This window comes from Siniperca chuatsi, linkage group LG11 (genome assembly GCF_020085105.1).
Source record: "Siniperca chuatsi isolate FFG_IHB_CAS linkage group LG11, ASM2008510v1, whole genome shotgun sequence".
NCBI classification, from domain to species: domain Eukaryota; kingdom Metazoa; phylum Chordata; class Actinopteri; order Centrarchiformes; family Sinipercidae; genus Siniperca; species Siniperca chuatsi.
The window spans coordinates 24,451,858-24,468,000 of record NC_058052.1 but is presented as its reverse complement, the minus strand read 5'-3'; the positions used below and the strand labels follow the sequence as shown (position 1 = coordinate 24,468,000).

General features: G+C 40.2%; 1 protein-coding gene across 4 annotated transcripts; it reads left to right on the top strand.

Annotated features, from left to right (window-relative positions):
• Positions 1-368: 368 nt before the first annotated feature.
• LOC122884616 (homeobox protein Hox-D4b-like) lies at positions 369-15,586 on the top strand. 4 transcript variants are annotated; one of them, XM_044214742.1, is made up of 6 exons: positions 369-593; positions 775-818; positions 2,634-2,686; positions 2,915-2,976; positions 13,096-13,333; positions 14,009-15,586. In XM_044214742.1, the coding sequence occupies exons 3-6, from the start codon at positions 2,635-2,637 to the stop codon at positions 14,329-14,331; spliced, it is 675 nt and encodes a 224-aa protein (XP_044070677.1). In that variant the 5' UTR covers positions 369-593; positions 775-818; position 2,634; the 3' UTR covers positions 14,332-15,586. The 4 variants fall into 4 exon arrangements, with proteins under 4 accessions (XP_044070677.1, XP_044070678.1, XP_044070676.1 ...); XM_044214743.1 differs by having other exon boundaries at positions 369-818; XM_044214741.1 differs by lacking the exons at positions 369-593; positions 775-818 and adding an exon at positions 881-935.
• The last annotated feature ends 557 nt before the right edge of the window (positions 15,587-16,143 follow it).

Below are 16,143 nucleotides of genomic sequence, written 5' to 3'. Positions count from 1 at the left end.
AGTGGTCTTCGTCGTCGTTGTCTAAAAAATAGGTACCAAATGAAAATGCAACAGAACTGCAAAGTAGACTGGCACAAAGGCCTTTAAAAAAATGTGTTTAAGGCTGGATTCACCACGGTTAACGCGCGCGTGTGTGTGTGTGTGTACGTGTTTCTGTAGGCTATGTATAAGTGTGTGTGTTTGTTTATTTGGAAATAGAGCTTGCTCTTGAGTGCAGCTGCCACAAATTCCCTTTTCTGTCGGTATGATTTACACACACAGGTCATAAAACCGTTTTACGAGCCGACACTGCCCGCCATTGGCCGCTAACGGTCATGTGTGCGCGTGCAGTGCGTACCCTCAGCCTGCAGCCTTACCTCGCGCGCTCTCGATGGCCCAGAACCGCTCCTCTGCACCCGCGCGCCTTCATGGACGGTTCCTCTCTACATTTTCTTTGTCTCTCTGCAATATTTCCCCCGAACAAAATCTAGATTTGTCTAATTTATTCGTTAAATGTTACGTTTAATGTTAAAATTCCCCTTGTTTACACACATCTGACATAAAATAACGTTAATTACCGATAGGGTGTGAAAACAACTAGTGAAAAAAGATGCGTACGTAGATTTATTTTGCACGTTTTCTCTCCTGTTCCAACTGTCTAGCTATACATTTGATAACGTGCTTTGGGCAAATGCAATGTCCACTGATTTCTGGCTGAAATTAAGTTGTTTTTTTTTTTTAAATCTGCTTTGAGTTTTTAATTTCGTTTTCTATTTTGTTGTCTGTTGATCCCAGGATGCTGCAGAGGAAAATGGAGTCCAGCAGGCTGCTCACACCAGGTACCGAGACTGAGCATTGACATTTGAACTGCAATTTAACCCTCATAATGGTGTGAAAACGAATATCCAGTCATTGCTCCACTAGATGTGTGTGTGTAGATTTATGCTGCATTATAGGTAAGTTTACCTAATTAAGGTGTGTATGTTTTGAGATGTAGCCAATGCCTTTGAATTTGTGTAGTTTTTAACGGAGTGAATGGCTTTCTGACCAATTTGCTTAGTTGTTTTATCTCAGGCTAATGTTTGCACGTGTGCATGTTTATGCATGTGTTTTATTGTAATGTAATTCGTTTTAATGCAGCAATTCCCTTAATCCAAGACAATTTTCTCCAATGGGAGACAATAAAAGTCACCTTAAACCTTAATTAAGCAGGCTTTTACAATGGACTGCACGGTCTGCAGACTATTACAGAATAACTTAATTTGTAATTGTTAGGCTCTGTTGTGTCTGCACACTGGCAAAATGGCTTTTTCACCAACACAGTTACTGTAGCTAACGAACAAACAAACATCAAACTAAAATTTAGGTCTTAGTCTCATGTGAATATAATTCCTATATGACTAAATTGCATATTTGGAGCTACAAGAAACAGGTTATAAGAAATATGTTATAAGACAACTCTTGTTTAACTGTTCCTGTTTTTCCAAATGCTCCAAGTCATAAGAGGGAACAGCACCATCCTTTATGATTCATATTGTATAATAACACAACTGCATTTGGTTACAATTAAAAGGCCTGATGCACAAAACTTATATTTATTCTAAGTGTGTATATGTCTGTGTACAAACTGACAGATGTTTCAGTGTAGTGAAATACACACATGCATTCAAGAGGAATGTAACTAAAAATTGTTTAAGGATGTATGATGCTGATACAAGGACGGTTTCTCAAAGTGCAGCCCTGAGCCCTTTGCAGTCCTCAGTGTGGTCATAAGACACACTTGAGCGACATTTTTTAAAATGCACATGCACGTGAATTTGGCTATTTTTATAGATATGCAGGTGTTTAATCCCACACAAAGTGGCTTAATGTTCGTCCTTCAGCCGAAAAACAAAAAAGGACTACTAGTGGTTCTTTCAATGCAAAGAAAAACATGTAGGTGCCGTGAACAGGTTTTCTCTCTCTCTCTCTCTCTCTCTCAGTGGATCATCTGCCCTCTGAATAGACAGACCATCAGAAAATGTTCTCCTTTCACATTTTAGCTTTCTCCTCTTTGTCCGGTTATCTTTCTTCATACTGCTTTTATACGAAATCTTTTGAGGCCACTGTAAAAGAAACTGATTTTCTCGTTCCTCCTCCATAAAACGTACATGGACAGATGGACAGAACAAGACAGAAGGAATCCTTCTGTGTTTTTGTTTTCATTGACGTCCTTTTTTATGAGGGCAGCCTGAGTGTCAGAGAGACAAAGAGACAGTATTTTCTCCCTTTTTTGAATTTTACATTTCTTTTTCTTTTCTCATGAGGGCAGCAGGCGGGGTGTGAGAGATAGAGAGAAACAAAGACAGTGTTTCACTGGTGCTGCTCAGTCAAGCTCAGCTGGCACTCAATATTTACAACCTACCGCAATGCAGTAGGGAATCAGTGTGTGTGTGTGTGTGTGTGTGTTTATGTGTGTGAGAGAGAAACAAAGAGACAAAAGGAGATAGGGGAGACATTAAATTAAAGCCTGAGAAAGACAGAAAGACACAAGACAGAGCGAAACAGAGCCTGAGAGAGAGACAGAATGACAAAGACAGAAACCTACAGCTAGAGATGCGTTTGTGTCCCCTGTCAGTATATTACAAAACATTCCTGTCTCGCTGTCCCCGCAGGATGGTGCTTCAGATCCAGTCGGACATTTACAGAAGAAGAAAACACCCTGCAGGTTTGTCTTGAGAGCCTGATTTTTACTGAAAAATCCTCACTAGATTTTTAACAACAGCAAAATAAAGCTGAATTTAAGAATTGATGATGTGGGATCATTACTTTTTAGTAAAAGGGCCTTTGTGTCGTGGCTTGTCTTTGATGTTTATCCACAGACTTTCACATTTTAGGAAGCTTATTCTTATGCAGTTCACTGATAACATGTTTCTTTTATTTGTTTATTTTTCAGAACTCACACAGCTTGAGCAGTTTACCCAAAGTGAGGCAGCTGGACATTATCATCTGAAACAGGTAACAAAAAAAAGGTTATGAGCTATTTCATTATTTCTCAATGATTAAAACAGTAAGTAATAGTTCTATCTGTCTATCTGTCTATTTCACATATGGTAAACTTATTTTCGACTGGGTTTAACAGATTATAACAAATGTAACTGTGAGATAAAATAAGTATGTTGCATCACATAGTACCATTTTGAATTCGTGAATTCGTGGTTGCTTAAACTGTTGATGGACGTTCAGGTAATTGTATCCAATTTTTTAATGTTTGTGCCAAGAGTGCTATTGTTATTATGAGCCACCAGGGGGTGGTATCAGTCAGGAAATAGGTGAAACACCGCACATGCTTCCAGAGGCATACCTCCATCAGAGATGCACGGCTCCTTAAATTAGTTGTTTGAATAATATTTAAAAAAATTATTATTTTTTTTTTTTTTTTTTTACCTGCACCATGGACGCAGATCTGCATGGTAATACACATACTGAGTGTAACAAATTCCTTCCAATACTATCGATCTACCTCGGAAAAATACTAATACTACTACGCGCTAATGGAGATGCTGCTCCATCATCCTTGTCCATTATTAAAAACATAGTAAGTAGCGAAAAAAGTCTTTAGATGAGACTACTATAGTGTCGATTTACAGCTGCATCCTCCACTGGCTTCTCACGGACCAGAGTTGGCGCTGTTGTGTATGGTTTGAACACTAGATGGCGCTACAGATTCAAGGATGATATGTTCTTCAATAGCACCAGGACACAGATTCCAGCTCTGTGGATGTGCATCGACCCCGGTTCAGACTCGGGTAACGACACCCCCCTCCGGTTCGTTCAATTTGGAGGTCATGAGAACTCTCTTCTCCCAGTTACCTTGAATGCACCTCGAAAAGGGCGACTTCATCCGCGCTGTTGTCCCGGGACATTTTTGTTTGGTCTGGACGTGACTTTATGCCACAGCAGCTGGGAGGCGTTATTAGGCAGGACGCCAAGCTAAAGCGCTATAAATCACGGATTCAAGTGGGTTGTGCTTTACAAACGGCGGTGACACTTTGCTAATTAAAGGAAAGATAAAGAAAACGTATTCGTTTGCACCGCAGTTCTTGAACATTGAACACCTTGTCTGCTAAACCACGCTCGCGCACTGGTGACATTCGGCTTCGCCTGTGCATTATTAATAATTTCATCAGCGGTTACTGAACATTTTGGGGATAATAAACCAAACAAACCCCGCTGCAAAAAAGACAAGAAATAAATGTGTTTTGCTGCACATGATAAAAAAAATACACGTGAAATGCGTGTTATTTAAGTCAGTTACAAACGTTTTTTTGCCATTATTATTATTATTATTATTATTATTATTCAAGTAGGCCTATTTTTAAATACTTTTGTATATGTAACTTTTGGTTTAATGCATTGTTTTGACACTTAAATGTGCTCAGCAGCCGCAGAGCTGACACACAACCACACACACTGACCCGCGGTCTGTTTTCACAGAGCCAGTTTATGGTTTTATTGCTCCCCATTTACGGAAATCAAAGCAGGAAACAAATGCTCCAAACAGCATTCCAGAAACATCCGGAAAAATGCAAACAGCGTTTAGTCTCTGCTTGTTTTGGAGGAAAGGACTGCAGTGCAAGCCACACGGGGGTCTCAACAAGGTGACAGCATGCAGACTCTACAAACGAAATATCATTTTCACGCACGGATTGTACTCCGTTCACAAATGTCTTCCAGGAACATGTGTCGCCCTTCAATATCATAGCAACCAAAGAGCCCCAAATTATATCAAAGAGGGCAAGTAATTCGATTAAAACTCCAGAAACACAAAGAAAAATCATTTTCTTCTGTATGTATCTATAACGAAAATCCCATATTCAAAAACAGGCAAAAAATAAAATCGAAAAGAGGAAGAAAACACACTCAAACCGCTCTACGTGAGTTAAAATGACCACAAACCCCCAGAGATTAAAGCCTTTTTTTTCTTTGGCGCCATTATCGAATAGAGTGGCTCTCGGTGCAGGGGCCTAATAATTTATGAACCCGCGTGGGAGCAGCGAAAAAAAAAAACTGAGCACGTGACGGTAATAAAGTGTGTTTTATTGCCGGCAGTTTGACATGCCCCAAAATATAACTCAGAGAGAATAGCCGACAGGCGGCCAGATGGGATTGGTAGCCGATATTTGTCCGAAATCAACAGAATGCTCTTTGTGTTGCTGAGAGAAACAACGGAGACGGTTCCAATAATCAGTTTCGATCCGCTCCAACGGGATTTTACAGTAACGAGCAATCGTGTTTTCACGCGAGATCAGAACAGAGCAAGTAAGTGTGTCTTGATTTCATATTTGGCACAGATATGAAGTTATGACTGTAAGGGGCAGGGGGTAGATGGAGGGACAGAGGTGGTGGTGGTGTGTGTGTGTGTGTGTGTGTGTGTGCGTGTGTGTGTGTGTGTGTGTGTGTAGTGGGGGGGTGGGCGCCCTTGCTAAAGTGAGTGAGGGGGGTCCAGAGATCCACCTGTGGTCCAACATATAATCTAATTAACTCACTCCAGAGGTTATAGTTTTGGCAGGGCAGTCATGCTCTTGGACTTTCGGACATCAAATTCAGTCACTTTCAAGGCCTTGTGTTGGTGAAATCCAAGGCGTGTTTCAGTGGTAAGACGTGACATTGGTTCACTTTAGATATTTTGTTGATGTTTTTTTTCTTCTTCTTGAGCTTTTCAAGTCAAATTATAATTTCTAAAATTGCAAAACAATTAGTTAATACAAGATAAAACTCATCAGGGACGCAGGATAATTAAACGGGCTACTTTTAAGATCCTAAAAATATCCACACTTTGAGGTCAGTCAGAATTTTTTCAAACGTGTTTAACGTCTTTTTTTTTTTTTTCCAAATCAAAAATGTTCAAGGCCCGTGGGAAGCCTTTGTTAAGGAGGACTGTTTAGGATCATGTTAAATATTGCTGTCCGCCCTCACCTTACAGTCCAGAGAAGTGGGTGATATCAAATATCAGTTCGCCGTCATTCTGTTTGGAGCTTTGTTTGGATTTTTAATTAACAGAGGTCTGTGTTTTAACTTGTTTCGTAGGAAGGCCTAACATGAAACAGCATGTGTGTTCTTAAGTGGGCATGCAGTATATCCTTTGAATACTGAAGCGGCAAAACCTTATTCCATATGCTGAGGATTTTCAGGTTTAGGATTTTGACATCATAATCTCCAATTTAGGGACGTCGTAACAATACTAATTTTAAATAAGGCCAAATGGGTAATAATAAAGCCGTGCCTCTGAGATGATTTTGTATCAGAAAACACATTTGAATACACTGTTTGTGTCTGCAGGCTGGAGGACTGCAAGTTTTCAGCTGAGCAACTTTAGCACTCTAACCTGTCGTTAGGCCGAGAGCTGCAGTGTTGCGTGCCGCATTCAAAAGGATTTGATTTTCTGGTCGTATATCGGTGGATGTTTGTGTGTATATGTAAACACAGTTAGCAGGAGTTACGGCACTTTCTTGAGATGTAAAATTTTACGAGTATCTCTGCTCACACCAAGCCTCCCCTCCTCTACAGGCTATAAACAGAAGCGAGAAGGGAACTATATGCCAGCAGTTTATGACGAGGAGAAAATGTTGATTATAGCCACAGCTGGGGACTCTGTTCCATAACCGCATGGAAAATACACGACAACAGTGACATTAACCCAAAAACGTCCAGGGCTGTAGAGCACTTTTGGTGCAGTGACTGAAAGTTGCTGGCAAGTTTTCTTTTCTCAAAGATATATTTTTGGCTTTATTGGATTGTGCACAAACGTAACTAAATGTTCTGTAGACTGACACAAAGGAAGAATGTATTATTATTGTAGAAAGTATATATATATATTTTTTTTACTACAGTAACCAATTGCATTTCAGTTTATTATTATGGCAGAAAACGGCAACCTATTGTATTTACTTAGCTGCCCGGCAACAGTTAAAGGCTCTATCTAATCTTTATACAGACATCCAAAGGACTCATTCACGATATCATAACCTGCATACAGCTATTAATACTTGTGGTAAGACAACAGGGTTTGTGTTGTTCACAATGCAATATTTTAATCTCTATTCATTATTATTTTGTAGTCTACAATATTTTGGAAACTAGGCTAAATAAATAAATAATCATAGCCTACACATTTCTTTATTTTACTATATAAAACAGATTTGGTTTTCCTTAGTAAATACCAACATTTGCGCTGATGTGATTTGGCTAATTCCTTTTTTAGTTTCAGAGCCATTAAACTGATTCAATTGTAATCACAATTCGCTCATGCCTATAGACCAATAAGACACGTTTTCACACAGATTGCGTGCTGCAGTTGTAGGCACAACAAATGATACAATTCTGCCATCTCGACTCAGTGGTTGTGATTTCGTTTCATCTGCCTAATTTACAGTCAGAATCTGCGGCTTCTACTTGTTGGCACTGGTCAGTCCGAGACGGTGCACGGGTTCCCAGGGCTGGAGGTCGCAGTTAATGTCTAAACCGGGTTAAAGCTGCACTCAGCTCGGCTTTGACCCGGCAGAGGGCCGGGGGCGGAGGGGTGAGCCGGCGGTCAGCCTGTCTAAGATGAAAAAGTGAAACGACCCCAGAAAGAAAAGCCACATCTGAATGGCTTTATATCACAGACCCAACTCTGGATGAGAGGCGAATTTGTCTAAAAGGCAATAGGCTGTTTATATGAGAAGCTGTTTTAGTCTTACTGAGCTGTCTGTGGTTATATGAGCGGAGCGACTGGGAGGTCTGTATGCAAAATTATAAATTGGAAAATAATCTACTAAATACAAATCCGGCCAGCTAGAATATTCAGAAAGAGCATTTTCAGCTGCTAGATGTTTACAAAATAGGGGAATAGTAGAGGAATATTCGTCCTAATAGCCTAAGATACTGGTTTACCATCTACGAGCTGGCGTTAATCAATACTCTACCAATAACTGAAAATGGATATATGAGGGATGATTAAACGGCAGCGACAGGAGGAGTTAGTGAATGATGTAGCAGGGGAAAAAATCTATTCCGCTAATCCAATCTGTTAAAATGAAATCCGCGGACTATATTTTGATTAAAAAATGGTCCTGTTTTCTCACACTTTAACCCTTTAATTCCCAACTAGCATTTGCCTTTGCACAACAATAATCTATCTACAGAGGGAGAAACCAGCGAAACAATGGCCTCGCGGCTCCCGCAGGCCGCGTGAACTTTGGATGGTCCCCAGCTCGAGCCCCTGCGTGGCCCTGTCCAGCACGAGGACTAATGAAACGGTGAACCAGCGGTCAACGATTCTGATTGACCCTCCCGCGACCTGACGGCAGCTAGGCTACATTCTTAAAGAAGAATGCTCTTTCAAAAACCGAAACATCACTCCGTTGTTGTTGTTGCCTCTAAAAGGAGTCCACCAAAGTTCAGAGCTAGGGAACCCCATTCAAAAGGTGTAAGCTAATGATTCCAGTCCTCTAACCCCTATTCAGCAGGAGAGTTTAGGCTGGAATCATTGTGAAAAATGAAAGTTTTAGGTCAAAGTCCTTTTTAGTCAAGGCATGGATTAATAGTCCTAAACTGAATAGATTTTTTGACCATTTGTACTTTCTACATGTGCAGATAGGTTCTCTAAACTCTGCAGTTTCATTATTCAACCAAATCCATTTGAATCAATGTTTAGCTTAGCTTTAAAACTCTTTTGTGTTTACCTTTCCCACTGTTTAATATGAAACCAATCATGCTTTACATAAAGTTTTGCTGTTCTTCTCACTCCATGCAACCCAAGCTGTTTTTGCTTTAGCAACAAATGGTTCAGAGCAGGGTTTTCACCAGGCCCTCGTTCAAACGGCCATGGGAATTTAGTAAACGTAAACAGCTAAAATGAGTCCCTGTCAGAACACATGAAATTGGCCAAGGCGAGAACTGGAAACAGAGAATCCCTATGGCATCTTGACCAAAACAACCGATATTCTTAATAATACATTACCATGCGTGAATAAAGACATGATGTGTGGGAATTGAAAAAGACAATAATGTTGCCTTCAGTAGAGCATGGCCACTGATAAAAGAGTGGGATAAAAATCAATACATTATTTATTTACATATACATATATATATGTTTTATAAAATACCCTTAATTTAATAATAATATGCTATCATATAGTCATATTGGTAAAATTGCCTTTCATTGCAGATTGCCTGATTATAATTTAAACTCAAACATCCTTGGATATGATCCTTTGGTGCTTCCACTGGCCAGCTGACAACAGATGTTGAATTATAAACATATATAAGGGCTGGGGACCATCATAAATGTATTTTGGCAGGATCTAAATGAGAAATATAGAATTGCCCTCAGTGTCATGTTCTCGTAATCTTCATTTTAGTCCAATCTGAGGCCCAGGCCAAGTTCAGAAATTGCCATTAGCCACCATCCCAATGCTGGTCACGTTTGCACTGCGGCTGGTAGCTTGTAAACAAGCTGGTCGCTTGTTCGCCAACTGGCAGGTGCCCAACTGTCATTATTCTATCCTCAAAACCAGGGTGGCTGGTGAAAATGTGAAAAAGGTGGATTTACCAACTGCTGTGGCCTGTAAAACAGATGTTTAAAATAACAAAATATACAAGGCTTGTTCATCCAAATCAGAAACAAACTGTATAACATAATACAGGTTTCTCTTATATGTAAGCAAATCATTCATTTTCACAGATTTTAAAGTTCTATTTATACTCATGGTACTTTTTCCAATCCAGTATGAGCACATATATTTCAATGAAGAGTTTGGCACTCACTGAAAGAGTTATAGGTGCTTAGATACCACCGAGGTCACACATACTAATTAGAAATGCTCTTGCAGTGCTGAGCTGGATGATGTATTATGATGGAGTGTTCAAAGATCAATACATGATTTCAAAGTATTTCTGAAAACCTTGTTTAATTACTTTAAATGAATGAGACTGTGGCTGGGACAAGGTGGCCGACTGTTTCACAAACTCATCCACTTGTTTCACCATGTGCCATTATGACAAACTTTTAGCTTCTGCTATTTTGTTCTGTAAATCACTCTCCCGCTGTGCTACAAGACAGATCTCATGCAGATTTCCCAATCCAATATCCACCTTGTCCACAGTGCACTGTCGAGGCTGACAGTCTTCTAGGTGATGGTCTTGCTTGCTTACAGTAATTACACTCAGGCCATGTATCAGAATTAATGTGGTGTGCCTTAATGAGTTATTGATGTCAAAAAGCCACATGCTACAGCACCTTCAGTGGTTTCATGACACTGATACATCATATGTTGAACAACGGAAACATGCACATCTTAAAAACGAATGCGGTTGAATGGTGTTTTACTGTAATTATTTGGAGTCATAGTAAATACAACGGAGTGGAGGAACATGTGAGTGTAAATCACTGTCAGCAACAAGAAGAAGTCATCAGCAGCCAGCCGTGAAGTGAACCTTCGCCTATAAATACCCTGTAGAACCGAATGTGTGTGGAGCTGCCTCAGTCACAGATTGGGTTCTAGGGGAGTCTATGGGCGATGACTAACCATCTATCATAATCCAAGGGAAGAGAATGAAAACTGATGACTGTTAACAATGCTTTTGTTTGCCAAAGGAACGTATCCTTCTTCAGGCCAGCTCTCCTTAACAATTCACACTTTCCTAAAGGCTACCTTTGGCAGTTGTCTGTGGTTAAGCACCAAGCAGCTCGAATGAGGTGATGGGGAAGTTAGGTTGTCATGTCATCCTTTGCTGTTTGCATCCAAACTGATCACCAATTGAGCAGGACAGTTTGCACATGCTGAGTTACACAGTGTACGATGTGATCACGCTACAGGATCCAATTCCCCCGGCAGCATTAAGGTCTGCGTTGAGTCTTGATTAAGAAATCAAAACGGCAATTTGGTTGCAGCACAAAGCTTAAACACAGAAAAAAAGTTATCACAACAACAGCATCACAATACCTTGATCTGCGTACTGGTGTGCATGTAACCTAATAAAGATTTCACTCAAAACTAGTTACATGGCTTGCTGCCCCGATGAAATCACTTCTGCAGCACACTCTATTCATAAAGGACTGTAGCTAATGTGGCTGTAATATTTTAAAGTATTTGTTCACAGTAATTCATATAAATATGTTGGTTTATCTTGCCTTAATGTTGCTGAATGTCTGAAATTAAAAGCTTTAAATAATGTATAAGTGGCTGAAAATCTTCCTGTGAAATGAAAAAGTTGCAAATGCAAGTGTACACTAACACTTCCCATCACAAAATATGGTGTAAGTGCTTCGCTCAATGACATCTCAGTGGAAGAGGTTGAGGCAAGGGACCCATTCACCACGCAGATTTTGTTTTCGTGTTAAAAGGAACAATGAAACTAAGAGGAAAAATTGTTCAAACTGACAAAAAAAAGTGAGGTTTAGCCCCTTTATTACCTATCTGGTAGCTTATCAGTCATTCATTATGAGCTGTTCTGAACAAGTGGCTCATTAGATCAGATAGATTAAGCCCATATAATCTTTAGTTCACTTGTACTCTGTCAACCATGCCAAAATTTTCAAACCCATTACACCCTTCACATGAGCTCCTTTAATGCCCCAGCCAAGGAAAAACATTTTCTCCCTCTTGTCTTTATTGGAGTATTATTACAGGCTATATTAGGCAGAGGTAATAGTAGGATTAACAGTGCTTATTAAGAGGTTTTGGCTGAGCATCAGACCTTTAACATCCTTAGAGAGCAGCTGCAGCCAAAGAAGACATCCTCATGAAATCCTGAAGGATATAACACTGATTTATGGTCTACTCCTCCGTGCAAAGATGATTTATTTTTATACCCTGGCATTTGTGTTTTAGCATTTTGGACAAAAACTAGTTCAGTCTAGCAAAAGACAAAATATTCACGCACGGAATACAAGCACCCTCATTATATGATTTTTTTTTCTTCGTGTGAGGGCTTGAACTTAGCATATTCACTTATCTCTTTCACGTTTTTCGATTATAGATCCAGCATAATTCACTTTCATTTTTCAGCCCTGTCGCATTTTTCTCTCGTCCAGCTTGCTTTAGCATCATTTTTTAAGCCAAGCAATGCATTTATTTTCCCCCTTTAAAAGCCGAATTGGTGGTGGTGAACGGGACACCTCGGGCTGACCCCGGCCTAACAAAGCCAACTACTAGTCACTGTCTGGGAACCTTTTATCTCATTCTTTTATTGGAGGCCTTTCTGACCGGCCATGTTTTGTTGTCCATCCTTTGACTGGCCACAAGGCCAAATATGGCCCCGCCGTCCCTCAATATGTGCGAGATTAATTTTGCAGCTCCGGCCATCTGTGTGGGGGTAAAAGTCATTCAGCTAAAAGTCATAAATCTACAGTCCGTGCGTTTTCAATAGGTGCTGTGTGGGGGAGGGGTGGGGAGGGGGCAGATAAAGAGACAAGATAGATAGATAGATAGATAGATAGATAGATAGATAGATAGATAGATAGATAGATAGATAGATAGATAGATAGATAGATAGATAGATATCAGGGCCTATTATAGGCCTACTAAAATCTATCTCATTCATTTTTAGTGATAATTAGACCCCACATGCCAGCATGCCAGAGGTGTATAGAATTCTTAACGTTATTTTTCAAAGTCCACAAACATCTATTCTTAACCATTATTCCCCGCCAGCAAAACTTCATTAGTCCTATAATGAACATTTTTTTGTTTCAAATGATCCCATTACGTCCGACATAAACAATCCGAAGTGCCGTCTCTCATTGGCTGGCCGCAGGGTCACGTGGCTCGCGCGGCCGTCCGTCTATTTGACAGCCGCAGGATGGCTTGATGCCAGAGGGGGAAAAGAGACAGAGAGAGGGGAGAGAAAGAAAAATTAGTATTCTCCTACCAGCCTCGCTATAAATCAATCATGGAGTCCTACGTGGTGAGCTGTAAATATGCTGAGCCGCAGTTCCCGCCATGTGAAGAAGATTACAGTAATTTTAGTAACCAAGGGGGGTATTACAACAACCCCCAGGACAGTGGTAGTTATGGAGGGGGCTATCAGTCCATGCAGCCCCCTCCGCCTCCATACACACCACAACAAACCGGCTATCAACACTCTTTACAGGGGCACCAACAGGAGGATGGAGAGGACCAGTCGCAGCACCAAGGTGCGCCCTTCCCCGGCTACAGAGAGACAGACGCACCCGGTAGTAAGCAGAGGTTCTCCGTGGGGGACCTGCAGTGCCAGGCCTGGATGACCTGTACAAAGCCCGCTCAGGTGCAGAGGAAAACGGCATGCCAGGGGAAAGACAAGCCGCCTATTGTTGTTTATCCATGGATGAAGAAAGTGCACGTCGCTCATGGTGAGATAGCCTAAAGATTTTTATCTTTCTGTCCTTAACTGACCCCCTTCTATTTCTCCATCATTTCACTTTGTCTGATTCCCATGCTTATGTCGTTTTGCCTGCCAGGCGCAATCTCGCTCTTTTCTTTCTTTCTAGTGTTTTGTCCATTTGTGAGCACCGTTTTTTGTTGTCGAGTTATTTATGATCCCATGAGTCAAGGAGAATTACAACCCCTATAAAGTTTTATGGCCCTGCCACAGCGTGTGTGTATGTGTGTGTGTCTGTGTCTGTGTGTGTGTGTGTACGCACGCACGCGTGATTGTGTGTCTCTGGTGTGCAACGCTGCGGCTGAACAAAAAGCTGCACGTTAAAAATAAAAATCGTTTCTTGGACCTTTTCCCAGTCAACCACAAACGAATATTAACACATAAAAAATACCACACTATAATAACTGCAATAATGTTAAAATAAGATTTGATAAAATGCTAGACTTGCAGGATAATTACATGTTATTTAGCTTAATTTAGTGTGTAGGCTATTGTTATTTCGCCTACCCTTTCATAATAATACTAATATTAGTTCAAATGAGTAAAACAAAATAAAAGTTGTACAATTAAATAATAAAAAAGATCTCGCTTTAATTCTCTCTTTCTTTCTCATGTGTTCATTATTATTATTTTCGTTTTTTTACAGTTAATCCGAACCACGTGGGCCCGGAACCAAAGCGGCTACGGACGGCCTACACGCGCCAGCAGGTTCTGGAGCTCGAGAAGGAGTTCCACTTCAGCCGGTACCTCACGCGCCGCCGCCGCGTTGAGGTGGCCCACGCGCTCTGCCTGTCCGAGAGGCAGGTGAAGGTGTGGTTCCAGAACCGGCGCATGCGCTGGAAGAAAGACAACAAGCTACCAAACACCAAAGGAAGGAGCAAAAACAAGAAAGCAACGGACAACAATAACAACAACAGCAGCAGCGGCGGCAGCAACGACAGCAATGTGAAGGCAGTGATAACTGTCTGAAAACAGAACTGCAGGAGCAGAGTTTGGCCGTGTGAGGCAGCCATGTTAGCATCTTCACTCTCCAAAACTGACTGGTCCAGGGTGACTGCAGTGAAACAATTCTAAACTGCTTTAAACGTATAGGTTATCCATCTATAGGTCTACATAAGGCTTTATAAATTCATTAATGTATTTCGCCTTATATTTTAACGTTTACTTTGAAGTGTTTTTAAATATTTCTCTTGTGTAGAGGTTGCATCCAATTCCAGTCTGATATTTAACTCATTCATGAGTCTTCGAGTCTTACATTTAGGTAAACGTCAAGGTTGTAGATGGTCTGACATCTCTGTGGTGAAATTAGGGAGATGTTTCATATTTAGACATCCGATATTAAAGGCGCAAAAGCATGGTGCCTATTGGTTGCAGTCTTGCCAAACTATCCCTATCTACGGTGGACGAGGAGAGATTGTGTCTTTTGGAGAAAACAGGGTTTTATTTCTACAGGGTAAACATAATACAGGGTTTTATAATAGCTACCTAAAAGATGAAATAGCCTAACTTATGAATATGCACATTACCAACACGTTGTTCCCACAAACTGGCGCTTAAAGGGGCAAAACAATAAACAGAAGAACGCCAAATTGCTCGGAGGCTGACTTGCAGAATGGTTGGACAAATAATGTTTTAGCTTTTATTTTGTACATAGAGGAGCATCCAAAAAGAATGCATATTTAGTAGGATAAGTAGCCATATCGTGCAGCATTTTTATCTCTTAAAAAGTGAAGACACCTTTGAATAGTTTAGGGGGAAAGTCACACATTTGTACGCAGGGGGAATAAATACAGAATTAAAAACAGCCAAATTGGAGGTACAGGTTTTTAATGCAACGTACGCTGACTGTAAATCCAACTTATTTTCTCAGGGTTACAGGGTTTTAACGAACAGAACTTTCTGAAACGTTTGTTGTTTGATTCAGCACAGAGAGGTTTAAAATAATCTGAAACAGCATAATGCTACATTTTCAAAGAATATGTTCTCTCTTTGATTCCAGTTTAATATGCTATTGATTTCTATTATAGCCTACGCCAGTACTTAATTTTATTTGTATTATTTAGAAGCATATTTTATTCTTTGTAGCAAGCATCATCTCTGTTCTTTTTTTGTAAGTGTTCATCTTTGAAAAAAAAAAGAGAAAAACTCTTTGTGTAAGAATTTTATATGTGGAAATGTTTTGATAAAATACTTAGATGATAAAAATTAAAAATGTTTCAAACTGCGAATATTTCTCTCTCTCTCTCTCTCTCACACACACACACCATATGTGTATGCTGTGATCGTATTTAAGCGGACAGATTACTTTTTCTTTGCAGGGTGAAGGGATGGTGAGAGAGAATCAACGGAAGTGACGTAGAATTACTCCGAACATGGTTTATGAATGAAAGACGAATTCACAACAATAATAATAATAATAATGATAATAATACAAAATTATATTCTACTTTTACTGTCAATATATCAATATATGTGGGGAAAGTAAATTTTTTTTAAACATAACAAAGCGATCCTCTGTACCATACCCAATTTTTGTTAGTCATAATTTAACGTAGCGTCAAGTCACTTGAGGTGAGCCAAGACAAATATCTAGTCCGTTAAGCCTTGAGATGCTTTTAAAACGTGATTATTTTCTCCCGTGGGAGGATTTAAAATGTGCACCGAATTATTCCGCGGATAAACGGTGATCCTTAACGTTTAATCATTACAGCGACAGTTTGCTGCTGTCTTAAGCCAAGTCAGAGATATAGTAAAGGACCCGCTGGTCGAGGAATGTTCTAC